At 40.0% G+C, this 12,457-nt stretch overlaps 1 protein-coding gene across 5 annotated transcripts in view; it reads left to right on the top strand.

The window, feature by feature from the left end:
* The window catches only part of LOC124425695 (titin homolog), a 43,912-nt gene that overhangs the window by 25,448 nt on the left and 6,007 nt on the right, over positions 1-12,457 (top strand). For all 5 annotated transcript variants that reach the window (XM_046966398.1, XM_046966396.1, XM_046966397.1 and 2 more), the window contains 21 exons: positions 96-268; positions 369-468; positions 2,296-2,459; positions 2,532-2,753; positions 2,843-3,096; positions 3,197-3,360; positions 3,451-3,721; positions 3,834-4,094; positions 4,194-4,326; positions 7,636-7,804; positions 7,951-7,999; positions 8,128-8,263; positions 8,361-8,517; positions 8,902-9,030; positions 9,185-9,532; positions 9,738-9,903; positions 9,973-10,126; positions 10,188-10,314; positions 10,417-10,617; positions 10,723-10,895; positions 11,007-11,717. In XM_046966398.1, the coding sequence (XP_046822354.1) occupies positions 96-268; positions 369-468; positions 2,296-2,459; positions 2,532-2,753; positions 2,843-3,096; positions 3,197-3,360; positions 3,451-3,721; positions 3,834-4,094; positions 4,194-4,326; positions 7,636-7,804; positions 7,951-7,999; positions 8,128-8,263; positions 8,361-8,517; positions 8,902-9,030; positions 9,185-9,532; positions 9,738-9,903; positions 9,973-10,126; positions 10,188-10,314; positions 10,417-10,617; positions 10,723-10,895; positions 11,007-11,717 (4,262 nt within the window). The remainder of the gene's footprint in view (positions 1-95; positions 269-368; positions 469-2,295; positions 2,460-2,531; positions 2,754-2,842; positions 3,097-3,196; positions 3,361-3,450; positions 3,722-3,833; positions 4,095-4,193; positions 4,327-7,635; positions 7,805-7,950; positions 8,000-8,127; positions 8,264-8,360; positions 8,518-8,901; positions 9,031-9,184; positions 9,533-9,737; positions 9,904-9,972; positions 10,127-10,187; positions 10,315-10,416; positions 10,618-10,722; positions 10,896-11,006; positions 11,718-12,457) is intronic.

The raw sequence follows: 12,457 nt of genomic DNA, 5'->3' as shown, positions 1-12,457 counted from the left end.
ATGGCATTAGACGTTACCCAACTAATTCCAAAGTCCCTTCCTTATTTTTACATCATAATGATATAAATTCTAATATAAATGTTCTCTTATCTTAGTAACATGGATGAAAGGTATAAAAGATATTACGGATGGTCCGCGATCGTACAAAGAAGGTATCGATGACTACGTTAGATTGACTTTGAAAAGAGCGATACCATCCGACGAAGGTACTTATTGCATTTTGGTGAAGAATCGATATGGATGCGATAGGAGTTTCTTCTCGATCTGGGTGGGTAAATCGTGCGCGATTTAATTACGAATAAAATTAAATAGACGATAAATAGGCGATAAAAGAAATGATCGACGATTAAGAAATTCTTGATGATTAGATTAAGCAAAGAGCGAGATCTCTAACACCGTTACCCGGCGACTGGGGTCGCTCTGACGCAGGAAGCATTCAAAACGAGGATGAATTGTCTTACGTTAAAGGTAAGTTCTATATATTTTTACTACAAAATACTCATTTCTAATATATATATATATATATATATATATATATATATATATATATATATATATATATATACACTTCCGTCAAATCAAAATAATTTAATAACACTGATGATGACTTTATGCTAATACGATACGTTTTATTGCGTTAACTTCTTTAACCACGGACGCTAAAAGCATATACAGTAAAAGTAAAATGGCTGATAATAACAATGATCAAACCGATGAATAATCGAGTAATTATAATTAGAGTAGAGCGATGCGACGACGCTAACAGCGATTACAGCGTGTACACTTGTTAGTACACTTGGCCCAGGGTCGTTTGGCTTTATTCCAAGTAGTCCCTGGGCTAAAGTGTTTTGCAAAATGACGTAGATATTTAAGTTGACTGCTTATATATACAACATATTGTACTATCAGTCTTTGAACTGATTAGAAAAAGAAGTAAGAAGTAAAAGGGAACTAAACGCTACCTTAAAAGCAACTAACTAATTACAGTTTCACGAACAAAGATCGAGATTTTATTTACGCTCTACAATCTTCACGCGCATAATACCATTATCGGTATCTACAAGGGAAGAATATATTTTCCCGGAGATTATCGATCGAATAATATACGAGTACTATAATGATATACGAGTTTAAAGTTTGTCTATTAAAAAATGAGAAAAGAAGTGTTTAATAGAAAAGTAGAGACCAGGCCAGATCTATTATATACTTCCATACGACACTGGACCGATGCCAAGTGCAACGACTGTTCAAATCTTTAACTATATAAAAACTATTAAATATCGTAAATATGTACCTACATACGCGCGTTTACATATATCTCTAGCACCGACAAATAACGGCGGCGTGACTGATTTATCACGAAGGACGAGCAGAATTACTGACATTGGATGTTGGAATGACTTCAGAATCTTTGATCAGGAGGTGGTCCATTTACGGTACGCTTTGAAAATATCCGAATGTTGATTAAGGATTACCTTTATAAATATAATTGTACATTTGTTGTCTCGATACATTCGGCGGGAGAAAAGTCTTTTATAAAGTACATATCTCTTTTGAGAAGCTATATAAGCTTTGAGTAGCAAAGGCCAGCGATTAAGCAACCACAGGCAGCTCAAGTGTAGATGTAATATATATCATGGCTGTCGATTAAACGGGCTGTTACTGACTAAAAAATAATTTACAGGAACGATGCCGTTATTAAAATTTTACAACGATAAAGGGAAATTACGACAGGAATGTAAATCTTTAGGAAGACGTTTCAGGATGTTACTAAATGTTTTTGAGAAATATTAAACTGATACGACCACCTACATACACAATTTGAGGAACACCTCCCGTTGGGTTATTTTCGTTTACCTCCCTTACCTATTTCCTTACCACCTCCTACTTCTCTGTATCTCCACAAATTCGAAATTCAGTCGGCATCGAGACGCGGATCGTCTCGTCTCTGCCCTACTTTTTTTCCCAAAGAATACGTATAAATCGTGTACTTCACCCAGAAAAATATCGAAGTATTTAGTTGAAAAGAAATAAAACCATATTTTTACGTTTAACGTAGAAATTTAGAGATGATATTAAAGTAAGAAGAATGAGGAATCAAGATAAAGAAATCGCGTTGAACGATGACCTCGAATTACCGAGCTCTCGTTTGAAACGATCTTTGACTAGCGAGGATAGTTTGATCAGCGATTTTATAGAATATTTATTCGGACAACGAGGTAGATCGAGAGAGAGAGAGAGAGAAATTGTTCTTCGAAAAAGCACGCTGATTTACAAATATTTTCACGCCACCAGATGTCCCTGGACCAATCAGCAGCGAGCCAGTTGTCGTCGATGGTGGAAGAAATTGGTTGTCCTTGAGTTGGGGCAAGGCCGAGAGGAGAGGACCAGCTCCGGTCATCGCCTATAAGGTTGACGCATGGTTGATGGGTGGGGACGGTGGTGCTCGTTGGGTCGAGGTATAGTTTAATGTCAAATAATTTACTTTAGTCGATGCCTCTTATTTTATTATTTCTCACTTTGCATATCAGCTGGGCATCACACCGATAAACGCCATAGATGCGTTCAATCTTCGTCCAGGCGGAGAATACAGATTTCGCGTAACCCCGCGAAATCGATATGGATGGGGCGAATCCGTGACGACGTCGAATTCCTTCACGGTCAGCCAAGTCGTTGATCTTCCAGAATTCATCAAAATTCTCCCTGGCCAATTGAAGGCTCTTGAGGGCTCGACCATCAAATTGGAATGCGAGGTGGGACTTATCTTAAGAAATATAAAATATCTACTATACGTTCTTTCGTTTCATTTCATTGTCATATCGATCGTTATTAAAAATTATAGATTCGTGGAGAACCAAATATAAATATCAAATGGTATCGCGAAACGGCCGAGATTGATCCTAACAACGATTCGCGATATTCCATCGGTAGGAGAGGTTTAAGGTCCTCTCTTACCATAGATACGATAAAGGAAGATGATTCAGGCAGATATATTTGCGAGGCATCGAATAAAGTTGGTAAAGTGTCATCTTTCGCTAGAGTACTCGTCGTTACCGATCCGAAGATCATCGAAGCGGATGAAAAACTTAGATCTAGGTATTATTAATACAAGTTCGTTTTATTTAATAAACAATTTCCGTATTAGAATAAGGAAAAAGAGAATAGCGAGAAAGGCAATTATTTTCTCTTACGTTAGAATTTTGGGAGATGAGCGAGAAGAAAGGCCACCGCAGTTCGCCATGAGATTACGAGATAGACGGGTTCAGGTTACCTATCCCGTACGCTTAACGTGCCAAATTATGGGTTATCCTGCTCCCGAGATAACTTGGTTTAAAAACGCCGTTGAAATTATTCAAGACGGTAAGAGACTAAGCTGGAAAATTGAATAACGACTAATAGATATAATCATTTTTTCTTTTTTTTTTTTTTCTTTTTCTTCTTTCTTTCCAGAACGTCACGTCTTTTGGGACGACGATTCCAACTTTCATACTCTAGAGATAATTCATTCGACGCTCGAGGACTCCGGATGTTACATGGTGACGGCAAAAAATATCCACGGTTCGGTGTCCTGTCGATCCATCCTCGTAGTCGATAAAGGAATTCGTGCTTACGTTGCCCCTGAATTTCTTTATGGCCTGGATGCAGTCTATGCTGTAAGATTAAATGACGAATTACGAATGTCAGCTCAGATCGAGGCTTATCCTAGCGTGGGTGTAGTATGGTGAGCGAACAAAAATCGATTACCGCACTTTATTTAGAAAAACAAAGAAAAATTCGAATTTATTAAGAAACTCTCGAGTTTGCTTTCTTTTTTTCGTGTTTCCTCTTATCAGGCACCGCGATGGATTGCGTCTTCGACCTAGTAGAAGAACTATCATGACCTTGAGCCACGACGGTACAGTCGAATTATCTTTGGCCAAAGTTACGAGCAGGGACGCTGGTGTTTACAGTTGTACAGCCGTCAACGAAGTTGGCCGTGCTGAGACATCAACGAGAGTCAACGTTATCGTCGGAAGCGACGAAGCGAACGACAAGCAAATTGAATCTCTTATCGAAGGATTGCCAACGGTGACCATTGCTTCTCCCGATGTGCCGTACGTAAAGAATATATTTAATTTTAATATCTTTGCGTCTCTACGTTTGATCACTGAGAAAACTTAACTTACTTATCTCTCTGTCCTTTCGTTTCGCAGATATTCGAAGGAGCCGCTATTCGTTACGAAACCTTTATCAACCGAGGCCCTCGAAGGAGATACGGTCATTATACTTTGCGAGGTCGTTGGTGATCCTAAACCGGAAGTTATCTGGTTGCGCGATTTTCTCAAGGTAATTATTTCATTTACACTTCGTAAATAAAGGGATCCGTGCTTGCAATTAGAATGTCTTTACAATGAAAGCGTTACAAGATAGCTAATTGAAGGAGCTGGATTTACAAGTTGGATATGCAAGTACGGGGAGTAATTGCAAAATTCATTTTGCAATCCCAGAAAATGACGTGTCCCTAATGCTGCATCGATCACGGATGTAGGTCAAGGTGACAGCAAGAAAGAAATGATAGTGTTACATACCGCATTATGCCCATAGTGGGTCAGGTATTATATGCGTCGCGTTGGGGAAAACGGCATTTATTTCGCGTCGCCTCTTTAAAAGGTAACAGTACGTGCTACGTTAGGTTAAACGAGGAGCCCAAAGATGGAACGAAGAAGAAGAGAAATTTATTATTCAACGAAAGAGGAAGCAAGCTCGATGCAAACTCCGAGAAGCCGAAAAGTGCTCCCTTGACAATTATAAAGGATTTCTCCTCCTCTTGTTCCTCGTCTAGAAATATGAAATGGGTAATGGAATTTCAATGTAATCCTAATGTTCCGTCCAAGATTTTTCTTTCTTTTTTCTTTTCTTTTTTCTTTTCTTTTTTTTTTTTTTCATTGGAAAGCCTTCCACAATGATTTTTATTTCTTCTTCAACGAAGAGATACAGAAATGGATAGGCGTACGTGGGCGTTAACGTTAATAAAAAGTCAAGGAGAATACAAATCAGGCATATCGAAAGTATTATCCGTGACGTAGGACTTGGTTACAATAAATTTCATTCTAACGTTTGTGCGCTTTCGTCGTTCCCTTTGTTACGCGAACTCTCCTTCGTTGCGTTGCGTTCTGACGATTCTTTCGACACGATCGAAGTATCGAGAATCGTGTCGTATGATATACGATTATCCTCATCCTCGAGAGAAAGACCGGAAGGAAAAGGCACGAAGGGAAAGGAAGGAAGGAAGGAAGGAAGGAAACGTCGAAGCATCAAAGTATTTACGTCAAACGAATATCTGCATAATCGAGAAGAGTGTAAATACTTAGTTAGTTACCTAGAAGGCATCGTCCCCACTTTTCGTCATCCAAGTTGGCTTTCTTCGCCGATGGATCGGTACCGCGAAGTACGAACGGTAAAACAGTCGGTGTTTAACTTTGGCCAATGAATAGCCTACTGTCGATCGTCGTCGTACGACGAGCGCATATGTACGTCGCTCTCTTTCTCTCTCTCTCTCTCTCTTCCTCTATCCCCCTGTCCCTCTCTCTCTCTCTCTCTCGTAAATATTTTAGCGAATTGACATTTGTCTCGATTATAAAAACGTATTCTTTGTCATTGAAAAAGTGAGAAAAGTGAGTAGAAATTTATCGTACGTTATCGTCTTCTTTATTCGGAAGGATGATTCTTTTCCATATGGAATTTCGTGAAAAGAAATGTGAGCTATAAATCTCAAGTTGATGTGCATGTGCGGCTTCAAAATGACAAAGTATCCTATTTCCAAAGCACGTAGGTACATAAATAAATATAATACTATATATAATAATATCCATAGGTATTATCGATGGATAAGAAAATTTTCTCTAAAAGATACTTAAAATCTGATCTGAAAATCCGCAGGCAATTTGTTGATAATTTTGTCATTGTTAACTCTTTTTTTATAGAAATAATGTAATTATTACAAGAACGGTGACGATTAAAAAGAAGAGCACTGAACGTTTAGGAAACTCGTCCTAACGTACGAGTTTCCAGTCGTAATGAGTCATTCTCATTCTCAGGCCTTTTCATCGTCTCTCTTAAGGAAATTCCTCGAGAACGAATCTATATACTTCGAGGAAAACTTGGCCGAGTCTCGCGAGTTAATCTCTCGCGTAGTAACTGCAAGAACGTGCGACGCATCGAGCCAAGCCACCAAATACATACATAGGTTCAGCGAGCATTCCTTTTTAGCTAACGACTACGTTAACGCTGCGAACGTTAAAAGAAAAAGATCGACTCGTTTTTTAATCGCCACTCTTAACAACTATTATAAATTACTTATAATTATTTATATTAAGATCGTCAAATTGTAACGTTCAAGATTGAATTGTTTCTGTTAGGGATAAGACGAAAGGAGGGCTCCTCTTAATCGATATAGTATTAAAATATACTATCCTGACGAATTGTACGATATATGGCAGAGAATATCCGGAAAAATTGATTTGATCCGATGGAAGGGCACAAAGTCAAGTTTCTTGCACCGATCTCGCACCGATATACATGTAATACCCTATAGAGAGTCCTTGCACCAACCAGTTTACGGCGTCTCTCTTCCGTAACGGGAAGTGTCGTACGCATAAATTTCATCGTAGGCGAAGCGCGTCACGTTGGTGCACGATAGACAGGTGAAAGACGGATGGGTCTCGGAAGGTCCATTATGTCAAGAAACAGCTCGCCTTAGAAAACTTGAAAACTTCATTTATCGCAATGAGATACGGATCGATCGATACACTTTTCGTACCGAAGGAGCATTATCGCGTAATCCATCGATATTTTTCCATTCTATCTCCATTTCGTATTTCAACAAATTATATTTATAATGTCATAAGGGTGAGTTTATCTAGATAGTTATGGGTATAACAACTTTATGCGTTTATACACGTATTACGATTACAATTGTGAGGATTTATATGAACCCTGGATAAAACTAAGAGAAAGGCGATTAGCAATGGGAAAGAAATAAATATTCACTTGTTGGCACTTGTGTCTGTGTCATAGGCATAACAAGATCAGTCTCGAACGATCCGATCGACTTTCGCTCCCTATATGGACTAGAGTTCCAACGAGAGGACTACTGTCGTCTCTTTTTCTTTTTTTTTTTTTTTTTTTTCTCTCTTTAAACATCTCACGCTGAGTTTTAACCCCGTGTACCTTTGACAATTAAAGGTCGTCGAATTATACGTACTCGTATGTTTTATATAATACGAATGGAGTAACTTTATTAAAACATTTTTCTTTTTTTTTTTATTTTCGAGCGTAGGCGTGGGAATCGCGGAAACGCGTTGGTATCTAGGTCGAGGTCGATGCTCGAGGTCAGGCGAGTATTCGTCTTTCGACGTAACGCTTCTCTTTTTCGTTAACGTTCGAACGACGTGCGCGCATACGTATCTACGAGCGAAATACATACACATACGTACGACCGATCTTTTCTTTGGGGATAATTTTTTACAACGATTCATTACTTCTTCTCTTAAGTATGTATATTATTGTAATGGATTGTGAAATAATATTACCTAACACAACGAGGAGATACATACAACGTTCTAATATACTATAATAGCTATGTCGCATTTGCAGCCCGATTATTATAGGGACGCGCCTCATTTTCGATTGGTGGATAACGGTCCTCAATACAGACTGGAAATACCTCACGCGAAGCTCGACTTTACCGGAACGTATTCGGTGATCGCTCGAAATTGTCATGGAGAAGCGAAAGCCATAATTTCTTTGCAAATATATGCTAAAGGTGAGAGAAATTCTATATATTGATTTATATACACCTACATACATCATATTTATTATCAATGTTTAAGATCAACTAAATGGATTAACCCGTTATGTTACCTATTTATCATAATTTATAATTATATGAATTCACATATCCTTTTGCAGGTCAAGGTAAGGAAACGACGAAGATGAAGAAGTCGCCGATTACGCACGGGTTGGTATTCTATCGTTAGACGAATTTCCAATTTTTCTTTCTTTTTTTCTTTCTACTCGCACAGCTCGTAGTTTTGAAAATGTACTCCAAGTTACATCTCGCTTACGTCTTTATCGGATTATTCGCAGGAAGGTGCTCACCTTGCCTATGGTAACGAGGGAACTCAGAGATATAAGATGTTGCGACGGTGACGCTGTCACTTTGGAGTGTAAATTTCTTGCCACGCCCGAACAACCCAACGTTCGTTGGGAGAAGGGTGGAAAGGTAACGCAACGCGTGTAATTCTTCTACCTACAATATAGCGTTTCTCGAAATATCGTATAAACGTAGAAATGGCAAAGTTAATAATGGTCATTTTTAGATAATAACGATGGGTAACGATTTTACGAGTGAATTCGATGGCGAAGTAGCACGGCTAAGCATCCAACACGTATATCCCGAGGACGAGGGAGAGTACACGTGTGTCGCTTACAACGAACTTGGGAAGGCATTCACGTCGGCTTGTCTCGTCGTTGATGGTAATTTAACGTTAAAAAAAAAGTTTACCTTCGTTTTACATCACATTTTTATCCTTACGAATTTTCGCAATCGTTAATGTAAATCAAAATATAAATAGAAAGAGGAACGATTCCTTTCGAGAGAAGTTGAAACGTCAAAAAAGTTGTTATAGGTAACGTTGAGTTATAAAGCGTAATCAAAACGCGCCTCCGTGGTCCGAGCATTCTCCCCCTTGCATTTGCTCACGTGCATTTGCTAATAAATTGCGCGAATATCAAGTTACTTATATTAGAAACGTGCGCGTTCAAAATAATAATCAATCCTTTGTTCGATCAAAGAGTTGAAGAGTTGAATATACGTTTACGTTAAATCTTTCTTCTTTGGCAATTGGTCAATCCCCGCAGTTCCCGAGGGCAAAGAAAACGTACTGAGCGAAAGATTAACACGACCGGTCGGCCTACTATCGGCAGGATCAACGCCTCGATCAACTCCACGATCTACGCCTATAAGAAGTTTGTCTCCTGCAGTTTCCCGTGAGTTTTCAAGACTGAACTTTTTCCCCCCTTCAATCTAACATTAACCGCGCGATTCAGCAAAAAGAAATTGAAAATATTAAGTGCATGAGACTCTTTCGAAGATTTCATTCGGTGATATTTAATCGAATGGCAATAATTTTCTCCCGATTAGACGGCCGCGAACTCAGGTCTCCTCAATTTCCGGCACGACGCGGTTCAACGATAAAACGACCAAAGATCAGTCCACCGAAATTTTACTCCGTACCGCACAATCGAGTGGTCGAAGAAGGTGAAACCGTGCGTTTCCAATGTGCCGTCGTCGGTCATCCAACGCCCTGGCTGAAGTGGGACAAAAATGGAATCGTTGTCACGCCGACCACGAGAATTTCCATCGTAGAAAAGGACGACGTGAAGGTCCTAGAGATCGGGGAGGTTACGCAAGAGGATGCTGGCCTTTACAGAGTTACCTTGGAAAACGATTTTGGTAGAATCGAGGCTAGTGCTCGACTCGAAGTGATAAGTAAGCGTAACTCTGACGCATTCCCGGCTACGTTTGTAATACCACGATTAGATAACCGTTTCTAAAAGCTTCTTACATAATTATATTTATCTTCTCAAATATTCATAATATTGATTAGCGTGGACGTAAAAGAAGAAAAAGAGAGAAAAAAAAACAAAGGAGGTAAAGAAAAATATTTAATAAATAAGACAATTATTTTGAATAGATCGGCATGGATCTTACGGGCGAACTATAAGAACTAGAAGTGCCTCTCCGAGGATTCATCCTTCCTTTTCTCGAAGTCTTCTCGATACGACTACGAGAACGGACGGCCGTTTGCGCCTGCAATGTGGCCTAAGAGGGATCCCTAGTCCAACGCCAACCTGGTATAGGTAATATCTTTAATACGTCACGTACGAGTGACTATGCGAATCGAGACGAAACGTCTGTTTGCGTTTTAGGAATGGACGACCTTTGCCTCGTTCGAATAGAATAAAGAGACACTTTGACGGTAAAACCGCGAAAATCGAAATTACGAAAGTAAAAGCGAGCGACTCGGGCGAATATGCCTGCGTGGCAACGAACGTCCTTGGCTCAGCGAGGAACACTTGTCAGGTAAATATTTATGACCTCAAAAGATTAGCTTCTCGTTCTTTCTCTCCTTCGCCTTTCACAGATAACCGTACTCGATCCACACGATTCTTCAACTTTGGACAAAGAACCACCGACATTCTTGCAATCGCTTCCCAAAGAGTCCATCGTTATGGAAGGAAATTCATATGAACTTCGTGCCAGACTAGCTGGTAAAACTTGATATCTTTCTTCTTCTTCTTCTTCTTCTTCTTCTACTTTATGCTGCTTTTTCTCTCCGGATGGATAAGACTCGCGTGGATTTATTCTCACAGGTACTCCCCCGTTCTCGATCAATTGGTCGAAAGATAAACGCGAGATACCCGACGACGATCGTCATAATTACGTTTCGCATAGCGATGGAGGAATCGCCCTAAGACTCTGCGATGTCCATCCACGAGACGCCGGAGATTACGCTTGCGTCGTTCGAAACGAATTCGGAGAAACGTCCTGTAGCGGTCTCCTTGCTGTTCAAGGTATTCGTTATCTTTCATATACCTATATACCTATCCATCGTATCGAGTATAAAAATTCCCCAAGATAGGGGAAGCGTAATGATTCGATGTTTATTCGTTGAACAGATTATAAGGCTATATATCCTAATCTCGCGCCACGGTTTACCAAAACGCCGCTAACTCAAATCGTCTCGAAGGGCGAGACCGCGTGTTTCTGTGCACGAGTACAGTGCGAAAAGTCAATGGACTTTTTTTGGACCGTTAATGGAAAAGACGTCAGGGATAACGCTAGATGCAAGGTACGTACCGAACTTTATGGAATAATTAACGACAAGAGAGAGGGAGAGAGAGAGAGAGAGAGAGAGAGCTGCCCAAGAGATTTTAAACAAGAGTATTATTATATTGCGCAGATCGAGGTAGACGAAAATGTCAGCATTTTGAAGATACGCGACGTCTCCTCGCGAGACGCGGGTGAAATTCGTTGTACAGCTTCTGTCCTTGGAAATGGTCCATCGATCTGCTGTACGACGGAACTGCAATTGAACCGAATTTCGTGTATCTCCGAGGGCCGCACTTCGAATTCGAAGAAAGAACAAAAGATATCTTATAACCGTGAAAAATCACCGTCTCCATCGTTATTTAATCGTACGCCCGATTCCAAACTCTTTCAGACTCTTTCGAGCTCATTTAGAAGATCCAAGAAGGAACAGCATTTAGTTTCGACGAATGGCTCCTGTCAAAAGGAAGAAAAATTCAAACGCACGAGATCGTCCTCGCTTCCTTTAAGAAAGAAATCGTCGAGCCCCCAACGGCTCTCTCCATTGCCGAAGAAGAAAAATGCCGTTCCTCCGACGGATCTGCATATCTCGAAGACGAAGAAAGACAAATCGAATGAGACAGATATAATACCATTTACGTGCACAGAACGATCTCTATTAACATCGAGAACGGATAACGAATCTAAAGAGCCCGATGACGAATCGTCCAACAAATTGGACAAATTTGTAGCGGCTATGATCGTTAAAGCCCCCAACGACGTAAAAGTCTTCAGAGGTAACAAGCTCGTTCTCAGGATTACCTATCGTGGCCATCCCGAGCCATTGGTCAAATGGTTTCGCGCGGTAAGTAAGAATTCGCTACGCTCTTAAGAACGTTGTTCAAAGTAACATTACTAGCTAATATATCTGTAATCGTTAATAGGAATGAATTGGTATGACGTTTGAATATATTTGCAATTTCCTTGAGTCGCTATGACATTGTCGCCGCTTAGGTAACAGGTAGCTTATCGACGACGCTTAGAAACATACGTCCATTTATGCCCCGAATTCATCACAATGAATATTTCTGTAAATGTAATTTGCTGGCGTTGGATCAATTGTCCATTCCACTGGTCTTATCTTCGACGTTCGGTCGAAGATATTCTTCGGTCGAAGAATTCCGATGGAATCTTTAACGCGATAAATGAGAGAACGTCGAATCCCCAAATACTTTCTTTTCATATTTCTTGTGCAAGTACGTACGCATTACGTATTTTGCACAAATAAATGCTTCTACTCCACATGTCTACCTACACATACATAATAGATACGTAGAAAGTTTCGTTACGTTTAATGCGGCTTATTAATTTTAATTGGAATTTATGAGGAACTATGTCAGTGGCCTTATATGTGTGCTCGAAATGAATATTAAAGGTCCGGTCACCTTACGACGAGCGATATTCGAGAGATCTCCCCTCTTTCTCTATTTTGTTATAGAAACCAATGCGACGCGTTGACTCGCTCCGTCGCATCGCGTCGCAACGTACGAAACTGTACGAAGCAGTATTCTCGCGATCGTTGACAAAACATGCGTCTTCTCTTAA

Source organism: Vespa crabro, chromosome 7 (genome assembly GCF_910589235.1).
Source record: "Vespa crabro chromosome 7, iyVesCrab1.2, whole genome shotgun sequence".
In the NCBI taxonomy this organism is placed as follows: Eukaryota; Metazoa; Arthropoda; class Insecta; order Hymenoptera; family Vespidae; genus Vespa; species Vespa crabro.
The sequence above is the reverse complement of the archived record's forward strand: the minus strand, read 5'-3'. Positions and strand labels throughout refer to the sequence as shown.